The 23,289-nt window shown below is 33.4% G+C and overlaps 2 protein-coding genes across 3 annotated transcripts; both read left to right on the top strand.

The window, feature by feature from the left end:
- The first annotated feature begins 1,532 nt into the window (after window positions 1-1,532).
- On the top strand, window positions 1,533-19,739 carry LOC8280604 (paired amphipathic helix protein Sin3-like 2). Of its 2 annotated transcripts, XM_048373947.1 has the most exons (24): window positions 1,533-2,041; window positions 2,132-2,208; window positions 3,562-3,771; window positions 3,859-4,039; window positions 4,137-4,235; window positions 4,364-4,537; window positions 4,730-5,027; window positions 6,149-6,285; window positions 10,371-10,446; window positions 10,559-10,588; window positions 11,004-11,197; window positions 11,278-11,432; window positions 11,545-11,666; window positions 11,784-12,038; window positions 12,631-13,308; window positions 13,920-14,008; window positions 14,270-14,899; window positions 15,840-15,940; window positions 16,759-16,897; window positions 16,975-17,127; window positions 17,253-17,416; window positions 17,863-17,974; window positions 19,005-19,177; window positions 19,272-19,739. In XM_048373947.1, the coding sequence occupies exons 3-23, from the start codon at window positions 3,704-3,706 to the stop codon at window positions 19,146-19,148; spliced, it is 3,999 nt and encodes a 1,332-aa protein (XP_048229904.1). In that variant the 5' UTR covers window positions 1,533-2,041; window positions 2,132-2,208; window positions 3,562-3,703; the 3' UTR covers window positions 19,149-19,177; window positions 19,272-19,739. The 2 variants fall into 2 exon arrangements, with proteins under 2 accessions (XP_048229904.1, XP_048229905.1); XM_048373948.1 differs by lacking the exons at window positions 1,533-2,041; window positions 2,132-2,208; window positions 3,562-3,771; ... (4 more) ...; window positions 10,371-10,446; window positions 10,559-10,588.
- A 2,044-nt stretch (window positions 19,740-21,783) lies between these two features.
- On the top strand, window positions 21,784-23,237 carry LOC8280603 (probable galacturonosyltransferase-like 10). The gene has a single exon (XM_002517375.4). The coding sequence runs from the start codon at window positions 21,853-21,855 to the stop codon at window positions 23,020-23,022; it is 1,170 nt and encodes a 389-aa protein (XP_002517421.2). The 5' UTR covers window positions 21,784-21,852; the 3' UTR covers window positions 23,023-23,237.
- The last annotated feature ends 52 nt before the right edge of the window (window positions 23,238-23,289 follow it).

Consider the following 23,289-nt stretch of genomic DNA (forward strand, 5'->3'; position numbering starts at 1 on the left):
AACTCCTGTGGAATTATATAATCCAACTAACACATATTATTAACTCCAACTTTAATTTGACGTGGCCTACAAAACACGTGTGCTACCAGTAACGAAAGGATTCGATTTAGACAATAATAAAGGCGTATGTTTCAAAACAATAAAAAGTAAACATTAGATAAATCTTAGCTTAGTATAGCGAGTTAGTTAAGTCGTGGTGACTTTTATTTATATTATAATATATAAGTAATTTTACAAGTGAAATGGGTTGGACTAATATAAATAAGTTATTGGGCTGCAGTTACAAGATTTAAGTTTTATATTTATGATTTAAAAATTATTGATGAAAAGACACTTTTATTTTCTTATCCTCTTAATAAGTTATTTTATGATTTAGAAATTTTTTTAATTATCATTAATGGATTATTATAATTTATCAATTTTTTAATTATCATTTAAAATTATAAATAAATTATATGTATTTTATTGAAATCCAACTCATCAACAAGATAAAAAGACATAACTATCTAACAATATAAAATTTTAAAAATTATTGACAAATCTAAAATAACTAAAATTTATGTATAGCGATGACTTTAAGGATATAATGCAACAACCAAGTCTTTAATGACAAGCCTTAATGAAATTAGACAGCTTAATTTGATAAAATTTGCTATACAAAATTGAAGCTTGTCCTCAATTTGATAATCTAAGAAAAGCCATGGCTTAGGATCGGGAGAAACATGAAAACTTAGATACTTGTATATTGATATAGTGTTGTCTAAGATAGAGAGTTCTATCTATATACTACAATTTTTCCATACATTTTAGATAAAACATTGATACATATGATCTTAATCAACTATGATAATCCATAATTCAATGAGGGAATGAGAACTTGCTTCATAAGGACAACATATATAGAATAGGTGATTTGATGAATCGAAAGGCAACAAAGAAAAGTCATAAATTGGCTAACTTCAACAGAGCAGTGCAAGCGAAGATCATTTGCTTGGCGAATGAAGTGAGTCAACCTCCTTTTGGCTTCGGACAAACAATTTTTTTCGCTGGTCAAACTTTCTACAAAAAAGCGATGAGAGAACGTATTCTAAAGAATTTCAAATGAAAAAGTGTGATATAGGAAATTCATACAATAAAAATATATGGTGACAAACCATATCAATAAATTTCAGGTTTTAAAGAGTATGAATATTACCTGCAAAAAAAGTAACAAGTTATTTAATCCAATAGCTATAATTAAAAGATTCCAATTTAAAGATAAAAATTCCATAGGTGTATATTGCAGTTAGGTTGACTACATAATGACTTAAAAAGTACAATGGCAAATTATGGGTTTTTCTTATATATTATAATATTATGCCCAATTATCATTTACCACAGAAGATATTTTCTTATTGGCAGTGTTAACGAAGGTGTGTGTTTGGGTGCAGCTCTAATATCAATTACACGAACTTAGGCACATCGGGAAAAAGCCTTGAAACAAATATTCCCTTAAATTTTAAGTTGAAGGCCACTTTGTTGATAGTGGGCTTTCAGGTACTGCGAAAAGGCCGGAAGAGGAAACGGAGAAAAACTAAGAAATGAGCCCAAAAGCAAGCAAAGAAACAGCAGCCTAAATGCAAAGGCAAGTACGCAGTGAAAAACTTAAAAAAAAAAAGAAAGAAATTTTTCTAAAAATAGAACAACTCCGATGCAAAACCCCAAACACAAGCCATCTCTCCTTTTCACAAGTTTTCGAAATCCCACTTTGGATTTCTAATTTCCATTCTCTTTTTGTAAAAACTTTTTCTCAGGTTTCTCTTCTCCTTCTTAGCATCAAATTATACAAATTCCTTTCCAAATTCTCTCTTTCGTTTTAAAACGCGCAATCGAAAATAAAAGACTGCGCGGAGACACAGAGAGAAACTATCGCGTCTCTTTATTTCTTCATTTGTGTGTTTGGTTGCATATTTTATGAGATCAATCACAAAATAGTTACTGCTGCTATTTTTGAGATCTGGCTCTCACTCCTTTTTAACAGACGAATAAGTAACGGGAGAAGGTGAGTTCCTTTTCTTTATTGATTTATCATTTTTACAAGGAAAATCTATTCTTTTCTCTATATTTTGTTCTTTTTTCTTTTTTCTTCCAGGCAATGAAGAGAACAAGAGATGATATATATGTAGGTTCGCAATTTAAACGGCCTTTTGCATCTTCTCGTGGTGAATCGTGAGTTTCTCTTAATTCTCTCTCTTTCTACAGTTGCTTATTCCTTTAGGTACTATTCGAAATGGCTTTGTATCTGTATGTGTTTTTTTTTTTTTCGTGTGAAATATTCCGTTTTTTTTTTTTTTCTTTTCTTGCTTGGTGATGATATGTGATGTGTGACTGCACTTGATCACGATGGTGGTGTTAGTGCTAGTTATATTCTATACCTTTTTCTTTTCCTTTATAAAATGTCCGTAAAGCTTTTTGCTTTTCTGTTTTTTTAGGGTAATAGTTATTTTCATTTACATGCTTTGCATGTAGTTTATAATTCCGGTTATTTTAATTTTGAAAACATTCAGGTAATTAGTTAAAAAAGAATGAACCGTGATCTTATTATTTCATACTTACTAAAGCATGGGAAATAATCTCATGTTAATTATTTCTGAACCTAATGAATTGAAAGAAATCTATTCTAATCTATTTATATTATCTTACAATAACGTAGCTTAATCACATGGAGGTTAGAAATAGAAACCGCAGAAACACTTCTCTGAAGTGTGAGTTGATCTAGTCTTCAATGAGGAAGACATGGATTTCGAAATTTCTATTTACCTTTGAATTCGGTTACTCAACTCATGTTATATAACAATTAATAATTTTTTTATCTATACTTAAATCCAATTTATAGTATGATATGAATTTTATGCTTTCTACCTACAATTAACAATTAGGTTAAAGTCTTTCAGCAATTCTTAAAAGGAAAAATTAAACTCCAATTAGGTTAGCATTTTTTAATGCTTCAAAATATATTCCTTTTCTTCTTATCGACTCCAATTTAATAGTAAGTCCAAATATAATTTATCAACAACAATCGAATTGACCGTTCGCATTATACAGACTTTAATAGGTCACTAAAGTAAATTTGTTTGTCATCCCTTTATTTGTGCGTTTATATATAGTATAAATAGATTGTTGTTAATTGATCTGAAATATTTGAGGATTTTAGCATATGTTTTAATCTAAGGCTGATTTGAACAAAATTAATAGATACTTCTTCTTTTGAGGGAAACTTTTATGAAATCTGAAGCTGAATGAGAATAATTATACACAATTTATCCTTTCAGAATTATGGGGTAAAGAATTTAACAAGAAAAATGGAGTCTTGTTTTTTTTTTGTATAAGATTATAATATTGTCTATAGCTTTGTGGCATTGGTGTAATTGGTTTGTATGTTCTTGTGTGGTTTGAGAAGAAATTGATATCAATATATAGTTGAATGTATAGAAAAATATGCATTATGTATTTATTTTTCGATATAACTATTGGGTATTTTAATGATCTTCTCTTTCTTTCAAAACTTTTCTGGCTTTGAAGCTATGGGCAGTCACAAATTCCAGCAAGTGGGGGAGGAGGAGGGGGAGGGGGAGGAGGAGGGGGAGGGGGAGGAGGAGGGCGGCAGTACTTGTAGAAACTGACTACCAATGATGCCTTAACTTATCTGAAGGAAGTGAAGGACATGTTTCAAGATCAGAGGGAAAAATATGATATTTTCCTTGAGGTCATGAAAGATTTTAAGGCTCAAAGGTTATCTGTCTTACATATTAATTTTTTTAGTGATGAGTGTTTCTTTCGAATATTAATGGACTTATGATGCCATACTGTTACTTACAGAACTGACACTGCTGGTGTCATCGCAAGAGTGAAACAGTTATTCAAAGGTCATAACAACTTAATATTTGGATTTAATCTTTTCTTACCCAAGGGTTATGAAATAACCCTCGACGAGGATGAGGCTCCACCAAAGAAAACTGTTGAATTTGAAGAAGCGATTAATTTTGTGAACAAAATAAAGGTGAAAAATTAACAATTTTGCTCCACTGTTTTGTTAAAAAATGCAGTGAATTTTTGTAGTTTTATGATTCTTTAAACTGATGGCTTTTTACTTACAGAAACGTTTCTACAATGATGAACATGTATATAAATCATTCCTAGACATTTTGAATATGTACCGGAAGGAGCACAAGGACATAAATGAGGTCTACAGCGAGGTGAAGATTTATAACTCTTGGTTGTCATTTTTAATTATTTTGTTCATCTTGAGTTTTGAGTGAATTTTGCTGAGAGGATTTCTTTTCCTTTTTTAATTATCTTAGTTTATCTTTCTAATAACTTTTAGGTTGCTGCTCTTTTTGAGGACCATCAAGATTTGCTTGATGAGTTCAGGAGATTTCTTCCAGATACGTCAGGAGCACCCATGACCCAGAATGCTCCATATGGCCGGAATCCCCTCCAACGTTACAATGAGAGAATCTCCACTGCACCGACATTGCGGCAGATGCATGTGGACAAGGTGATAGCAATTATCAGATGTCTTCTCTGCCCTTTCCTCACCTTTGATGTTGGAGCATGGGTGGATTAGCATTGATCTGCTGAATGTGTCATATATTTTTTAAGGACAAATTTTTGGTTTAACTTTTAGTAAATGAGATAGACCATCTGTTATAAGTGGATTCTTAATGGTGAACGCATGAAACTCTTTCAGCAACGTCGGCGGGATAGGATTGTTACTTCCCATGGTGAACGCGATCTTAGTGTTGATCGACCTGAGCTGGATGAAGACAAAACAATGGCGAAAATGCATAAAGAACAGAGAAAGCGCGCTGAGAAGGAAAATAGAGATAGGAGAAATCGCGATGATGATGATAGGGAGCCTGAGCATGATAGCAATAAGGACTTCAGCTTGCAGCGTTTTCCTGACAAAAGGAAATCTGGCCGGAAGGGTGAAGGTTTTGGAATGAACTCTAATATTTCTTCTTATGATGACAAAGACAATTTAAAGAGTAAGTCTCATGCTGTCCCTAAAATATTTGGTTCATGTATCTGTTATGTGTTCAATGTAGTATGGTTTGGTAATTTGTTTTATTTGTTCTTTTTTTCTGTGTTAGATGCAGACAGATAACCATTATTGTGTACTGCAAAGATCTTAGATTATATTTTAAAAAATCCTGCAGGTTTTCCATTAAGTACAAATCGGACAGCTTCTCAAAAGTTAAAATTCCCATTTGTAACCACAAATTTTTGCTGTTTTGTAGTTTTTATGACTTGGACTGACATACAGGAACAAACAATAAGTGGCAGATCTAATGTGTCATTCAAATAAAAGATCGAATACTAAAACATTATATTAAACAAATACCCTCTAAAATATTGCGATAAAAAACCACTCTTTTTAAGTAGCCAATTTAAAAGTTGAGCAAAGTTTATTGCTAAACTAACAACAAGTTTTTAGTAGTTTTTTTTTTAAGTTTTACTGTATTTACAGGAATAGACAATAACTGGCAGATCTAATGTGTCATTCAAATAAAATATGACATACTAAAACAATTATGTTAAATAAATACCCGCTAAAAGATTGTAAGAAAACCACCCAATTAATGATCAAGTCAAAGTCTACTCTTATCTAACCACATGTATTTAGTGATAGTGAACTGATCCAATGCTTAGAGCTTTTAGATTACACAAAAAAATGCAAAAAATGACTTTGTGATATAGACTGATATTTTTAATGATGGGTATTTAAGTATGGTCTGTGGCTTTGGTATAGTGGAGTGCAATCCAAGTATATTATCTGACTTTGTGATTAGTGATTTTAGTGTAGGAAATTTGATGCATCTGGTGTAGTCAGGCATAAGATCTGATTTGACATCCTTATTCCTGTATTAAGTTGGCTATTACTGTATCTCAAGTGCTATGGCCTATGTGCATTCCTCTTAGTCAGCCACTGTTGCTCATAGAACAAGAGGTCTTGCTTATTGCGTGGCTTTATTGCAATGATTGCCAGTATGCTATAATCTGCTAGTCTTGTTTTGGAATCACTAGGTTTCAAGTGTGTTACATGTCAAGCATCTTTGACACGTCTTCATGTTTTCCAACTTGTCATTTTTTTTTAATTTGATGCCAGGTGTGTACAACCAAGGATTCATATTCTGTGAGAAGGTTAAGGAGAAACTAGGCAGTTCAGATGATTATCAGGCGTTTTTGAAGTGCCTTAATATTTACAGCAATGGAATTATAAAAAAGAATGATTTACAAAATTTGGTATGTGTTAAACCATCTCAATCAGTTTCAAGTCTTTGAAGTGCCTCAATATCTAGAGCAATGAAATTACATGAAAGAATCTATTATTTTATGCACAGTCATCTATATGCATATGTGGTCTGTTCACAATTATGATAAGTTGGTTGATGATGGTAAAGGTTTAGAATTACAGTATGTTTCTTATTTTGCTTAAGATTAACAGCATAAGAAAGTATTATGGAGTTTTGTTAATTACATAATATCCCAAAAATTTGTGATTGCAATAATTATTATGTTTGAATAGTCACCATCTGAACTAATTCGTACATGAAGTACTCAATGTTACAATATTTATCATCTGGATGAGAATATGTTTTGTATATGTTGTTTTTCTATTATTATGTCAGTGAGTGCAATAATGATGTGCTTGTACAGGCTTATTACTGATTAGACTTATTACACTTTAACTTTAGTTCTTGTTAAGTGGTTAAGGGGCTTTAGAAGTCTGAAGTGTTGATATTAAAAAGCCCTGCTGAGAAATTGTAGAAGATGAGTTCTGTAGGAGTTGGTCCTACAGATTAGTTTGAAATTGTAATTAAAAGGAAACTCATTAATCTTAGTGTTGTTGGATGAATAGTTGAATGGCCACTGCAGAGATTATGTGATCCGGAATTTTAGATGAGCAGTAGGGTGCTGCCATTTAGAATTTTACTTATCAGGACTGAGTCATTTGTATCAGCTTTCAACAGACTTAGGGTTAGCCTCAAAGAAATTTTTACGAGCTTCATTTGACTAGCTTGTGGTAGAATGTGGAGAAAACTGTACCAATCAATTATCTTGCACATCTCAATTCCTTACATGTAAAAGTTTAGAGAAGGAAAGTTTGTCATTAATAATGTGGAGAAATATAGCATCAATAATATCTATGCAATTCCAATATGTTCATATTACCATTATTAGATCAATCTTCAATGCATCTTGGCGGTCATTGGTCACATTGAAAATGCCAACTTGAATGCATAGAAAATAAAACATATGTGAAATTACAGATTAACATTTGCTAGGGGGAATTCTTATTGAAAAATTTGAGGACATCAATTAGATTTACATTAGTTAAAAAGGTACAAATATGACCCTCATGTTTGAGCCAATAGTCAGATTGGAACTTAATGTTCTTCTGTGTCCCATTATATCCCACAACTTTTAAAAATCACTTATAACCTCACGTAGCCATATTTTTTATTAAAAATTGTTAAAATTTAGCTCACATGGCAAACTTTGGAGCCACCTACTCAGAAAAGATTCATAACTCTATTAGTCCAAATTTATAGCTAACCTTAATGGTTGTTTTCTTAAACTACTACTCCTAGCAAACCATCAATACTTTCTAGTTTTTATTTGCATTTCTTTTTTTTTTGTTTATCAACAATTTTGTGCTCAATCAAAGACTCAGCCCTTACCCACCATTATTAGATTTGTCAGCCTTCACTTATTATCTCCCTAAAGTTTGAGCTTCTCCCTATCTCCCTATTTTCTTCTGCCATAAATGACAGGAGGATTTGAGGGTTTCTTTTACTTGTTTTTCTTTTCATCAATCTATTCGAATCCAATTTTCTTTTCTTTGATTTTCTATGGAATATTTTATTTGGAAGTGGCGATTATTGAAGAGCTATGGGGGAGCGTGAGCAATAGAATCAAGAATCAAAGATGATTGAATGGTACTACTTGTTCTTAAGATTTTAGAGAGAGAAATGTGTGTTGTTATTATTGTTTTTGAGTGATGAGTGATAAGAGAGATGATTTGGTATTTGTGGAACAAGCGAGAGCATTTTGGGGTTAATTTTGAACTTTCGCTGGGGAAGAAGAAGAGTGGTATTGCCGTGATCAAGATTGGTAATTTATAACACTAAATTATTTTTATATTCTCTCTTTGGATTTTTTTGATTTATGGTTATAATTGTATCACATTATAATTACTTTTGAAGATAAAGTATGATATGATCTAATTAAAAAAAACAGTACCACAATTTTGTCAAGGTAAATAAAAGAATTGAACTAATTGGTCAGTTCAAAGAAGGAAAAAAGACAGGTTGTCCTTATTGGCTTCATTCTTGGGGTTGGTTTGTTGAGTTTACAGAGAAGGAAAAGCAGAAGAAAGATAATGGTGACGTGGAACAAATTGATCAAATCTTGTGGGGTTAGTCAAAAGAAAAGATGTGAAACTAGTGTCCACATCCTCATAAACTAACAGATGTTTATGGTCTGGCTAGTGAAGAGCTTTAATGACTGGTTTTTGAAACAAGGTCATATTGGGACCAAAAGAACAAATTGAGTTCCATATTGACTGTTGGCTCAAACATGAGGCCCATATTTGTACCTTTTTCGATTGACATTATTATGGTGACTTCTTTTGGTAGTTAATCATGGAGGCACATGCATATAGAAAGATATTCATATGGATTAACATCCATATGTGTGTGCATGCACATTGTGTCAGTCTGGGTATCATTGCTGGTTTAAGTTAGCACAATCTGATTTGAATCATGCCAAAGACTTATGTTCATGTTTATCCCATATCATTCCCATTGAAGTGCCTTTTGAAATTTTGAGTCCAAGAAGTTGGCTTCAAGCTTCAAGGACTATATTTTTTTGGTTGTCTTTTCAGATTTTTCTTTGAGAGTTGATGAAGCAGTCCGAGTTCTCGTCTTTTTGATAAACTCTGAATTTTTAAAAGCTAATTTGAGGATTTTATAACCATGTGAAATGACTAGTGAAGTTATCGAAAAATTTGTTTGATTCATTTCTCTTCTTTTAGCATTTTCCACCATAAGAAATTGCAGTATTAAATTAGGATTTATTTGAGTAGGCAAACTATAATATTTATTTCAAGACAAAGTATAACATTATTTTTGTTTCTATGTCTGCTTTATTATTTTGCTGGGCTTATTTTAGCTGTTGGCTTGAAGGTGAGTATAAATCTTATTGTAGAAATATTCTAATTGTTTCATATGCCAAGAATTTTAAGTTAATAATATAAGCTAGGTTGTGGGGAAACTAAAAAACGGCGAACGCATCATGACATGACACAGGATATATGAGCTATTCGGAAAATATAGGACATGCAACGTTAGAGAATCCTTTTCACATATTGAAAAAATATTGATATTAGTATTTCATTATCATAATTCTAGAATGGATAAGATGTTTATTAAATGAAAGATACTTAATTCTTTAATATATATATATAGAGAGAGTTTTAAGATGTAAAATAATCAATAAATAGGAATATTAATAGGAAATTAGATGTAAAAATAAGTAAGCCGAGTATTCTATATAGAAATTCAGATAAACAAAAAAGAGGAAGCGCACAAAAATTTCAAAAGGTTTCAAGAAGTTTCTAACAATCTTATTCAAAGTTTTCAAAAACTTTTTTAAAATATGAAAGATAACAGAAAACTCTTTGTGGAGTGTCTTGAAGGTTTCCAACACAAAAAGGTTACCCTTCATATAAGTCCGACTGTTCCTTCCTGTCATACTTTTCTTTACTATTATATAGAATACCCCATAAGGCTTTTTTTTTTTTTTTTTTCCTGAAATTTGTGCTTTGAAGTGAACCTTTTGTTTAATTGAAATGAGCCAAATTAAGTCCGGTTCTTCCCTATCGCCTTATGCGATTTGGGTGTTGAATATTATTTGAGACTATTATCATGCCGGTAAATTCCCTGAATATGTGGTTAATGTACATAATTCATTTTCTGTTGTTGCTTTGTTTAGTGGCATAGATAATTGTATTCTGATAGAATTTACTTTAGTTAGTTATTCCAGCATAGTGTAAATGTAGGTCTGCCTACTTGATGTTTCAAGCCTAGGCTTGTACTATTGACCACTTAAAGTCATGTTTTAGCTCTTCCATTCAATAGGACCTCAAGAAGTTTATTCTGAATCCTAAACAGTTTTAACCAAACCACTAGTAGGATCGAATTAAAATACAACTTGAATTGCTCTTCGATACTCCAATTTTGTTCTGTCCTAGTATTTTGATCCAAATCTAGTTGGGTAATGGCTCCTAGATATGAACTAGTACTCATAAAGTCTCTGCATTTTAGGTGGCTGATTTACTCGGAAAGTATCCTGATCTTATGGAGGAGTTCAATGATTTCTTTGAGCGACGTGAGAATATTGGTAACTATAATTATTATTTTTGATGCTTTTGCTTTAGGTTTCATTTAATGTCGAGTTCATTTTGATTTTTTTAATTCCTTATGTTGTCTCTGAATGGAAATCTTTTTCGTAGATGGGTTCCTTGCCGGTGTTATGAGTAAAAGTAAGTAAATATTATTTTACATTTTTGCTGTGTGCTTTATCATACAACTATTTGCTCATCAATAGACATGTTCACTTGGAGGTATCTTTTCCGGTAATCATACAAAAATGGAATTTGTATTTATTTGTATGTACCCAGTCAAACTGGGTCAACCTTCAAAGACGCTCTACCCAATCTCATCCCTCCAAGCCCCTAGTTAAATAAATTTTTTATACATACCACATACATATACATTCAGGTTGGCCCGGGCCTAATAACCTCTGCCCAGGTTGAGTATTGCTCATTCCGGCCTATGAACAGTTACATTCATCAATAATGGCCGTTCTTCTGTTTTTATGGGATACTGCCGTCGCACCTCATTGCTATGTTTCCTCCAATGTGTTGCAAACTAATAATGTTGATATGTCAATTGCAGAATCACTAGGTAGTGATGGACATGCATCTAGATCATTGAAAGTGGAGGACAAAGATAAAGAGCAGAAGCGTGAATTGGATGTTGCTAAAGAAAAGGAAAGATACAGGGAGAAGTATATGGCAAAATCCATTCAAGAGCTTGACCTTTCTAACTGTCAACGTTGTACTCCCAGCTATCGGCTTCTGCCAGATGATGTATGGAATGTAATTACTTTGTTGTTGATATCTTGAACTATTTCTGACTGATGCGTAACTTAGTACTTGTCACTTTTTAGTATCCAATACCTTCGGCAAGCCAGAGATCAGAGCTTGGTGCTCAAGTTTTAAATGATCACTGGGTCTCGGTGACTTCTGGAAGTGAGGATTACTCTTTTAAACATATGCGCAGAAATCAATATGAAGAAAGTTTGTTCAGGTGTGAAGATGACAGGTAAGATGCTTGCTTGTCTCTGGCAGTCCTGGTTTTTCTGTCCTTATTTTTTCTGGGAACTTCCTTGACCTCGAAAGAAAGTAATTTGGAATCTTAATTTTCACAAATCTAGATTTGAGCTGGACATGTTGTTGGAGTCTGTGACCTCCACAGCTAAACGTGCAGAGGAATTGTTAAACAGCATCAATGAAAACAAAATAGAGGCTCCGATCAATATAGATGATCATTTTACTGGTTAGTTTTAATTTGATTAGTTAGCTTTGACATAATATTATACAATTTTTCTTTGTTTGAGCTTATATTTGCTTCTTCTGACTACCTTATGGTTCCTCTTCTCCTTTGTTATTGCAGCTCTAAATTTAAGATGCATTGAGCGTTTATATGGAGATCATGGTCTAGATGTCATGGACATATTACGTAAAAACCCAACTCTTGCGCTGCCTGTTATATTAACTCGCCTAAAGCAAAAGCAAGAAGAGTGGATGAGGTGTCAAGCGGATTTCAATAAGGTTTGGGCAGAAATCTATTCAAAAAACCATTACAAATCACTGGATCACCGTAGCTTCTATTTCAAGCAGCAAGATTCAAAGAACTTGAGTACAAGATGTAAGTTCAATTTGATAATCAAATTAACTAATTGCTAATATTATGCATACATGTTACATACTCTTTGCCATTCTGCCTTGCTGGAGTTTTAGGCCTATTCCAGTTAGAATTGAGAAATAGACTTGAAGATGATAATATGACCAATTCTTGGATAAAAATAAAATAATTTGTGCTGGGCAGCTACTTGAAGTAATTCTTTGCTGTTCTACTTCTCTGAGGCTATGTTGTCTATGCAATTTAACTAAGACTTTATAGCAAGCACATACTATGTTGTCATATTTCTTAAAAAATTTATTATGATGCGCAGTATCTTCTTCGGTTATTATCTGAATGTGCTAAATATATTTAAAAACATGGAATTTTTTTTTTAATAATTATTTGGCATCTCCAGGCTTCCTTTGCAAACAGTAGCGATCCTATCTAATGAGATAATTGAAAAGGAGCTTATATAACCTTGGACTTTTTACTTGAATAAAACTCTAGTTTTTGTCTGTGATAAGAGATAAATGCCAAAAAGTGGCTTGTGTTTTATGTCTTTCTTCTACATCATTGTCTTTGGTGCTTACTTGTACTTCTGACTTTTGAAACACAGCATTGGTGTCTGAGATCAAGGAATTGAAAGAGAAGCAGCAGAAAGAAGATGATATTCTGTTAGCTTTTGCTGCTGGTAACCGACAACCTGTGGTTCCACATTTGGAATATGAGTACTCTGATATGAGCATTCATGAAGACTTGTATAAACTTGTCCAATATTCATGCGAAGAGATTTGTTCAACCAAAGAACAGTTGAATAAAGTTTTGAGGCTCTGGACAACATTTCTGGAGCCACTTTTTGGCATTGTTTCTCGTTCTAATGCCATGGAGAATCCTGAAGTTGAAAGTGAGACTGGGTCTCACTTGATCAACTGCATTACATCAAACATAGCAGAAAATGGTGCTGATCCTACTATATCAAATTCTAAGCCAAGATCAGCTATCATTGCAGATGGAAACACTTCAATAGAACCTGCAAGCTGTTGTGGGCCCAGTTTGGCAAATGGAGATAGTTTGGCTAGAGATAGTTTAGTTGAAGTAAATCATGTGACTAAAGATGATCTGACATCTAATTCGTTTAATCTAGAAAGAGAGCACAAGGATACTGATGTGATTGACAGAATACCTGGATTTAACACACAAGTTACCTCTGGTAAGGGAGTTCCTGATTCCAAAACATTAATTATGGTAGGAGCAGAACAAAGTCATGGAAGAACCAGTGCCAGTGGTGTTGGAGGTTTGTTTCAGTTCATTAAATATCCGTTTGTGATATATGGTTGACGGGTAAACAACCTTGTTGGTACCAAAAGTTTGGCCTATATTTCTAATTGGTTCAAATACTTTAATTTTTTCTTTTGGCACTAAAACTTTTAAATTCTGTTGCAGGCGACGGTACCTGTTGGGAATCTATTCAATTTTTGATAACATGGAAGGCGGGGGTTCACATAAGAATTTCATCCACTGTCCACGTCACATTTGATTTTGGATAAATTGCCCCGTTGTTATCAGGGCTTTGATACCATTTGGATATAAGTGCAAAGCTTTGGTACCAATAAGACAATTTACCCAAAATCAAGCGTGACGCGGACGGTGAATGGAATGTTGATGTGGAGCTCTGTTCTCCACATTATAAAAAATTGAACTGATCTCTAATGGGTGCAATTGCTTGTAACAGAAATTGAAGTTTTGGTACCAAAAAGAAAAAATTAAAGCATATCATGTAGAAACATAGGCCAGAGTTTTGGTACCAATTAGACTATTACCCCTTTGGTTGACATTATTAAAGTAGGTATTGTTATCAATGTGATACCTTCTGATCATCGTGTTATCTGCCATTGGATATTTTAGGATCTGGTTCAACATTGTCCAATCTCAATGCTGCTGCTTCTGAGGATCATAAACCCAAAGCTGGCATTGACATCGCACCTTCATCAGACGTAAGAAATGAAGTTTCAACTACTTATAGGTCAACTTTGAGATGGTCAAGTACATACATTAGTCGCTTGCTTATTTCCACTCGTTTCTTCCTCTTTGTTCTGTTTTATTGGGTCTTTATTTATTCAAATGGTTAACTGTTCAGTTTCTTGCATTAAACTTACTGATCATATAGGCTTCAAGTACATATATTATGCATCTTTTTTTTTTTTTGTTTTCTCTTGATTATTAGTTTTTTTCTGCATCAAAATTACTGATTTTAAGGGCTTCAGGGTGGTATTGGTGCTAAATCTGTTTTACCAGCTAATGGAGCATTGGTCGATGGTAATAAATCTAGTAGATATCTTGAAGAATCCATTGAACTGTCCAAAACTGAAAAAGAGGAGGGTGAATTATCCCCTAATGGTGATTTTGAGGAGGAAAATTTTGCTGCCTATGGAGATAATGCTATGCAGTCTATGCCCAAGGGAAAGCATAGCATTGAAAGCAGGCAGAATGAAACTAGAAATAGGGAAGAATTACATTCTCAGGACGCTGGAGGAGAAAATGATGTGGATGCTGATGCTGATGATGAGGATAGTGATAATGCTTCTGAGGGTGGCGATGATGCATCTGGAAGTGAGTCCGCTGGTGATGAATGCTCCAGGGAAGAGCATGAAGAGGATGACGATGCAGAGCGTGATGATGTTGATGGGAAAGCTGAGAGTGAAGGTGAAGCAGAGGGAATGACTGATGCACAGTTTGCTGGAGATGTGCCAGTATCAGAGCGTTTTCTTTTGTCTGTTAAGCCTCTTGCGAAGCATGCTCCACCAGGTTTGCCAGACGGAGAAAGGAATGATTCTCGGAAATTTTATGGAAATGATGATTTCTATGTGCTTTTCAGGCTTCATCAAGTATGGAACCTAACTTAACTATGAATGCCTTTTTGTTTGGATAAAATGATACTTGGCTTTTGAACATTGCATTTTAACAATTTAAACTGCTCAAGAAGTAATTTTAACATGTCAACATCACATCTCATGATCTTACAGTATTTGAATTTAGGTTCCTCCATAAAAATAAAAGATGAAATTTTTTTTTTTCCTTTTTCATGATGGAATTGAATCAAAATAAAAGTAAAAAAATAAAAGCATAAATAGGACAGAATATCTCAATCAAATAGTTTTAGGTGGATTTTCACGAATTCATGGTGGAATTAGAAAATTCGTATAACTTACATACTGAAGAAACACAGCAAAATTATGATTTAATATTTTTTAAAAATTCGAAACAGATAGTAAATCATAATAAGAAATCTATAATTATTAAACACCATAGGAATTTGATACTGATTCAAGTTTTGGGTTTTCATAGTGGAGTGCATTAAGTCCAATTTGCTGATTCTGGAAATTGAAACTGATGGTTTTTTTCTCTTGAACTGCTAAGTCTTTTTTCTTATTTTATAGTTCTTATATTCTTTTGTAATTTTTTATTATTTTAAATGTAAAGCATTTATGTTTTATAACTTAGTTGTACCTAATTTTTCAATTTGGTACTCCTCGGGCAATGATCTAGCTGTAATGTATAGGGTGAGGTTTACCACAAACTTTTCAAGTTTATGGGCTTGACTTTTAAAATCATTTGGTTATGGGACTATGTTGTTAAAATATAATGAGTTAAGGGCTTAAATGTAAACAATTATTTGTTTAGGGGTCTAATTATTGAAACACAATAAGGCCAAATTCTCAAGTATTTTCTTAAATGATTCATACTAAAAAAGTGTAAATTTCTTTCAGAATCTCCAAATATATTTTTAACTGTGCTAGATATATTGTTTGTGTTTGAATGTTGCAGGCTCTGTATGAAAGAGTTGTATCAGCAAAAACAAACTCGGCCTGCGCTGAAATGAGATGGAGAGCTGTTAAGGACTCTAGTTCTGAAAATCCCTATGCAAGGTAGTTTATTCTTGTTTATGATTATCATTGCAAATGAGTTGAGTTTAGAAGAGCTCAGAAGAACTGAGACTTTGGACATCAGATATTTAATAATTTTTTTATCATTGGAATCAGAACTGAAAACACATGCCCTCGCTTATTTGTTATCTCAATCTGTAGTTGCATGTTCCTAGTGCATCAGAAGGAAATGTTTGTCATTGATGAACTCAGGATTCATGCCATTTGCCAAAAGATTCCTTTCTATAGAACACTTGATTTCAACAGTGTATCTTAATGAAGGAATACTGAGATCTGCATTTTACACACGTATAGTATTGAACTTATGATTCATTGACCAGTTATTTTTTGTGTAGCTTGTTTATCCTTTTAGCTTAATCCAGAATTTCGACCCATAACTAAATATGGATAAAACTGGTTACTCCAGAGGACTTACTTTATTGCATTAACTTAAAGCAACTAAGCCTTAGTCCCAAGTTAGTTGGCATTGGCACTTGTATTGCATAATATAAAGTTTTTTTTTTTAATTACTGTTCCGTTTATCTATGTACTTTTATTTATATGAATTTAATGGTATTTCATAAAAAAATATCTATACTTGTGTTACTCATGAGCTTAGAGATAGGATAGATTATAAGCTTCTGAATGAAGGACCTCTTGAGCCTACAATTAAAGCTAGCTTGTGGGTTTAAGCAGTTGAATATGTATGAGCTCAAAATTAGCTATGCAGAGCCTGATTAGCGACTATTTTGCTATTGTTGTTTGTGACTAGTTTGAAGTGCCTAGTTTATTAATATTGTTCTTATATATGTGCTTTGCAGGTTTCTGAGTGCACTATATGGTTTGCTTGATGGATCTGCTGATAATGCCAAGTTTGAAGATGAGTGCAGAGCTATTATCGGAAATCAGTCATATGTGTTATTTACACTTGACAAGTTAATATATAAGCTGGTTAAACAGGTTTGCTCAGTACATTCTCGTCTTTTTATGTATCCTGTGTTTTTAGTTGTGATTCTGAATTTTGGTTCTTGTTGCAGCTTCAAACTGTTGCAGCTGATGATATGGACGGTAAGCTTCTTCAATTATATGAATATGAAAATTCCCGGAAGTCTGGGAAGTTTGTTGACTCGGTGTATTATGATAATGCACGTTTCCTTCTTCATGAGGAGAATATTTATCGCCTGGAATTTGTAAGTCCTCCCATCCTCTTCCTCAAGGACATGTACAGTTTCTATTTATCTTGTGGGCATAGTGCTTTCCATTATTTGTTTTCTAAAATGTCAATGCTTGACAATTTCTTGGATTGTTTCTGCAGTCATCTGCCCCATCTCGTTTGTCCATCCAACTGATGGACAATGTAACTGAGAAGCCTGAGGTGTTGGCGGTTGCCATTGATCCTAATTTTTCAGCATATTTGCACAATGAGTTTCTGTCCATATATTCTAGCAAAAAGGAGCCGCATGGCATTGCACTGCAGAGGTAATAATAATGCTTCATATTGAACATTCACAACAGTAGTTAATTAATTCTTTTTTCAGAAATAGAAGATAGTTTCAAGACCTTTTATTGGACTAGCATCTGGATCAAGTTGGTTATTACTGTCACTCATTGGCTGCTCTTTGTGAGAAGTCATTTCATCATACATTAATTGCTATGTGCTTCTTCCAAGTACCTACCTCTCCTTGCCCCATTCCCACTCCAAAACAACCAGTTGAAATTCTGATTGTAGAATATTGACTAGTTTACCTGAGAGAAAGCATTCCATTGTTTTCATGTTTCATGTTTGATTTGGTTTAGTAAGTTAAATGAAAAGAAAGTCTATCTAGAAGCTATTCATATGGTGGAAGGATAAATTGCTAAAGTTTAAAATATTGAAATCAATTGCATCAATTAGATAACTCTCTTATGCCAATTGATATTTGCAGAAACAAGCGAAAATATACTGGTGTAGATGAGCATTCTGCTCTATGCATGGCCATAGATGGTGTTAAAATGTTCAACGGTTTGGAGTGTAAGATTGCTTGTAATTCATGCAAGGTACTTTTTCAACGGTGTTTTTCTATGCTGTGGCTATTTGCTATGATTTTCCATTTCAGTTTTCCTATCTTTCCCCTGGAACTTCTCTCTTGACTGTGGTTTCATGTGTTAGGACCAATTATTGCTTTCAATCGAAAGTTGCCTCTTTTTATTGTTTGAGGAACCCTTACCCCCAGCTAGTTAATCCTAAATGTTACCTTTTATTCATTTCTTCTAATGTACAACCTGGTGCATCCTATGATTTGTTTTTTCATTACATAATTCTTCACTTTGCTCTTTTACCACAAGATGCGACGTGCTTCTGTTGTCCAATGGTAGTTGTTCACAACCATTGTAATTAGTACAGAGCGTTTATATTTCACGTATACGATTAGATTACAATTTAGCTGATATATGTATATGACTCCTGAATAAGGAAGTCAACTTAATACAAAATAAATACAGAAATAAATCTTATAAGTCATCCTATGAAATAGGAACCAATTCTGCAGTCCTAAATTTAATACGTCACTAACAAGCATAATTTATTTTGTTAAATAAAAGGTCACTGTAGAAAATGTTGTACTATATACTTCGTCTTCTTGTTAAAAGACTGAAGGCCTAGTTGAGCTGGTTTTTTGTTTATTTTTATTTTTTCCATGTTAGGGTTAAGAGTACATCTGTTTCTGGAGTTAGTCAATTGTTTTTCACCATAAACTTCTAATATGATTAACGTGATCACTTGGCTAAAAAGAGTTCCCTTGTTTAGTACTTGAAATGATTTAACTGGATGATGGGTTATATATTAGACTGCACTGCAGATATTATTTCTTTTAATTTTGCAATTGATAGACAATACTATAGTAGAGATGACTTCTGCAATTTATTTATTCACGTAATACTGAGATGATCTTTAAATTGATCAGATTACATGTGTGTAGGATTATCAATAACCTGTTTTTCTGAGATGATTTTTTCCCCTTTTTCTATTTTTTTTTAAGAATATTCTTCTACATGTCTCAGTGCTGAAAATTTAAGTTTAATTTGGCAGATCTCCTATGTTCTGGACACAGAGGATTTCTTCTTTCGATTGAGAAAGAAAAGCAGAAATTCATCACAGGTCAAATTTAGTTATCAGGATCAGGTTCAGACAAGAATACAACGCTTCCACAGATTCTTATCAGCTTCTTGTTAATTGCTGATTTTGTTTCTGTGGGACTCAAGGTAGATATGTGTTGCTTTGTGAGTGGTAAAACCTGTTGTTTTACTTGACATCTCAGGGAAGATTTTGATACTTATTGTTCTGTTTGCATGGAAGCTCTTGGCACAGTTGAAAGTATAAACACTTTCTTGTGACAGCTTCCTCAGGTATGATCTGTACGAATTTTCGAATTGACAACTTGAGAAAGGGAATGGCTTACGAAAGTCTCGGGAGTATAATATCTTGTAAGGGAAGCATATGCCTGATGGATTGTCGTGTAAATAGGGTTGATGCATGATAATTTTGTAGAAATATATCTATTTATTGTCCATCTCTTCTTGTAGGGCTCTGTTTCACGTTAACAGTTTGTAGACCTGAGTTTACCAATTAAGTTCCCAAGGTGGAATTAATTTAATCTTTAACTGTAAATTGATAAGACTGGGTGACAACTGAAATTATCTATGTAAAGTTCCCAGTTTTCTTTCGTAGGCCTTTCCATTGGCGGCTTTTTATACATCAGGCACCAAGCATTATGTTAACAGATTTGAAGATGTACTTATTCAACTCTAGTATTTTTCTGGACCAGTGGCAGTTCTTTTCTTTCTTTTTCTTTTTCTTTTTCGGGTTAGATAGATTTGTTTATGTTGAATCAGATAATAATTTCCGTGTAGAATTTGCTGTGGGTAGAAATAGTGAGGGAATCAGCGAATTTCTTTGAAGTTGTAGTCTGGTTCAATCTCACTCAAAGGTGTCGGGAAAATGTTTGTTCTGCTGTACATTACGCAGATGGTCAGATCTTATTCTTTTGAGTGTTTCTTCCCAGATTCTGGTGATCTCGAAATTCCAATGACACCATGTAAGCTAACTGGTAGACAGTGAAGGCTGCAGAGCTCCACAAAAGGGATTTCTCAGTGAATGTACGTGTTCTACTTGCTGATATTTGAAAAAAAAAAAAAAAAAAAAAAGAAAAAGATGCAACTTTATTGGCGATTCAATTTTATGCTAGTATATAAAGAGGACAAGGTTCTTATAGCTTGGTATCTTTATTGAAGTGACAAGTACATTGAAATTGAAATTCCCTTTAAAGTGTCTAGTCTAGTTGATAGTGTGACATCTGAATTTCCTTTCTGTTCCATTGAGACTCCATAGTTATGTACTGCAACTTTGCCGAGTCCTACTTTTCCCATTCAAACTTGACCGATGAATATGGTAAGATGTAAATGTATTTATTAGTGTATTTGAAAATTACCCATTTGGTTGAAGCTGAAAGGCAGCTGCTGCTGCTAAATTGAGCAGTATATTATTTTATTAGCAATGGAGTTCAAGAATTTAAGTCGAATAGACTAAACTTCTTTCTATGTGTATTAGTTTCTTCAGTATAAAACCCCTTCCTGTTTACACCAGCTATGATTAATGTTCCTGTGGTTTCTTCGAGGCTTTTACATAGTGAGCACCGTGTATTTCTAGAAATATGTCTTTGACCCAAAAATAATAATGTAGCAGTAATAGTCTAACCAATGACTCAAAATCTCAAATCCTGAGAGGATTGCAGGAATTGTTAGTACATTCTGACAATTAGGTCAGCTTGGAACTCTTGGAAGTATGTTCGGGTGTTTTGCTGCAATTAAAATGAAATGTAAATTTAAGTTTATTGTTCTTGTTCTATGAAATTTTTACTTGATTAAATTGATCTGCTCTGCTTCCGCTGCTCCTTCAGCTTCCCCTTTCTGTAATTTCTATCCGTGACATTTTCTCTTCTGCAGAAAAAAGAAAAATCAATTTAGTGATGAAGTATTTAAATATTTGTCTCAACGGAACATCCAAGGATTAATTTTCATTTGTAATTATCTGAAGAAAAAAAAAACTAAAAGAAATTAAAATAAAATCAATGACTGCCTGTTGCCATGTGTAGCTGTCCATGTGACTGTAATAATAGAAAGAAGCTCCCATTTCTCGTATGACTTTGAATGTATTTGGTCGCTATTTTTGAAATTTTGGGACCAATTTGGCTTTTACTCCTTATCTGCATTATATCTTGAATTTTAAAAACAGAATAAAGCTTATAAATTATTTAAAAAAAAAAAACTTATATTATAAAATGACTTGTATATCTTCTGCGTTCAAATATTATTTTTAATGTCATAAAGATTATTATCATTATTATTATTATTATTATTTTATTGTTATGATGATAATAATAATAATAATAATAATAATAATAATAATAATAATAATAATAATATAGCATCTGGTGTAACATGTCCAGTCAGCCCACCATTATTCATGAATTCAAATTAATTATTAAAATGAAGCAACATAATCTGAATTTCCATTTTATATTAGAAAAATGGTAAACTCATTTATACTTTTCTTTTTTGTTAATTAAATTTATGTTTTACAAGTCTTTGGCACAGAAAAATATTCTGAATATATTATCATATTCACATTGTACGAAGAAGTCATAAGAAAATAAAATACAACAAAGCTGCATTTTTTGGGATTAGATAACAAAGATTATTTTATTTATTTTTGTTTTTTCAAAATAAGAAAAACAACAGACGCGTTACTGAAGTTTCTAAGCAAGTACGAAAGAAAACATCGAAACCACCAATACTTTGAACATTCGCAGAGTCGCAACCGCGTTCTTGCATAATCATTGTTCATTAAGTACTTGCCTGCCTGACTTCTTTTTCATTTCATGTCTGCTGTTTCTTTCTATATATTAAAACTTCTCTATACCATTTTCTTCAACACCGAAAATCTGCATCACGGATCAATTTCCATGGCTGTCTTCTTCTTGTTTCTTCTGTTTGTATTTCCAACCTACGCTATTCGATCTTTTAGTAGCGAAACTAATGGCGTAAAGATTGATCAGTTTGATGTCTCTTTGCAATTTTTGGAGGCACCAGAATATCAAAATGGGTTGGAGTGTGCTTCTATTAGTAGAAAGAGTTTGCTTTTGACTTGCGATCCTTCTCTTGTTCATGTAGCAATGACGCTTGATCCGGAGTACTTGAGAGGAACCGTGGCAGCTATCCATTCAGTTGTCAAACATGCTTCTTGCCCTGAAAACATTTTCTTTCACTTGATTGCGTCTAGTTCAGGCAAGATTAGTCCTGGAGACCTGACCAAGATTGTAAAGTCTGCGTTCCCTTCTTTGAGCTTCAAGGTCTATGTCTTCAATGAGAATCTTGTTGATGGTTTAATCTCAACTTCCATTCGTCGAGCTCTTGATAACCCATTGAATTACGCAAGGAGTTATTTAGCTGATATACTTGAGCCCTGCGTTAAACGTGTGATTTATTTGGATTCTGATGTTATCGTTGTTGATGACATTCAAAACCTATGGAGGGTTCCTCTTACTGGATCAAGAATCATAGGAGCACCAGAATACTGTCATGCGAATTTCACCAAGTACTTCACTGATGAATTTTGGTCGGATCGTGAGCTCTCGGGGATTTTTGCAGGGAAAACGGCTTGTTACTTCAACACTGGTGTGATGATAATGGATTTAGCTAGATGGAGAGAGGGTGAATATACGAAGGAGATAGAGAAATGGATGAGAATACAAAAAGAGAGAAGGATTTATGATTTGGGTTCTCTTCCACCATTTTTATTGGTTTTTGGTGGAGATGTTGAGGGTATTCATCATAGATGGAACCAGCATGGACTCGGTGGTGATAATGTGGTTAGTAATTGCAGGTCATTGCATCCAGGACCTGTAAGTTTGCTGCACTGGAGCGGTAAAGGAAAGCCATGGAGGAGACTTGATGAAAGGAAGCCCTGCCCGATTGATTCTCTTTGGGCACCTTATGACCTCCATAAACACCATAGCCACCCTCGTCATCAAAAGAGAAGGCTACAGTGATCAATTTGTTCGTTTAGTGTAAAAAGATGATTCTTTTAATTGTTATTATTTCTTTTAATTCAGTCCTCAATTCATATTTTTGGCTGAGGGGACAGTTTTTGTAGTGTATAGAGAAAGATACTAAGTACAGAAATTTATTGTATCAATTTTTGGAGTTTTGATGGATCAATTTTTCTTAGAGATTAATCAGATGAAAAGAATGCGTCTTTCTTATTCTTTACACTGTTAGAACTAGTCATTTGCTTGTAATTTGTAAGCTACACCAGA

The sequence above is a fragment of the Ricinus communis genome, chromosome 5 (genome assembly GCF_019578655.1).
Source record: "Ricinus communis isolate WT05 ecotype wild-type chromosome 5, ASM1957865v1, whole genome shotgun sequence".
NCBI lineage: Eukaryota > Viridiplantae > Streptophyta > Magnoliopsida > Malpighiales > Euphorbiaceae > Ricinus > Ricinus communis.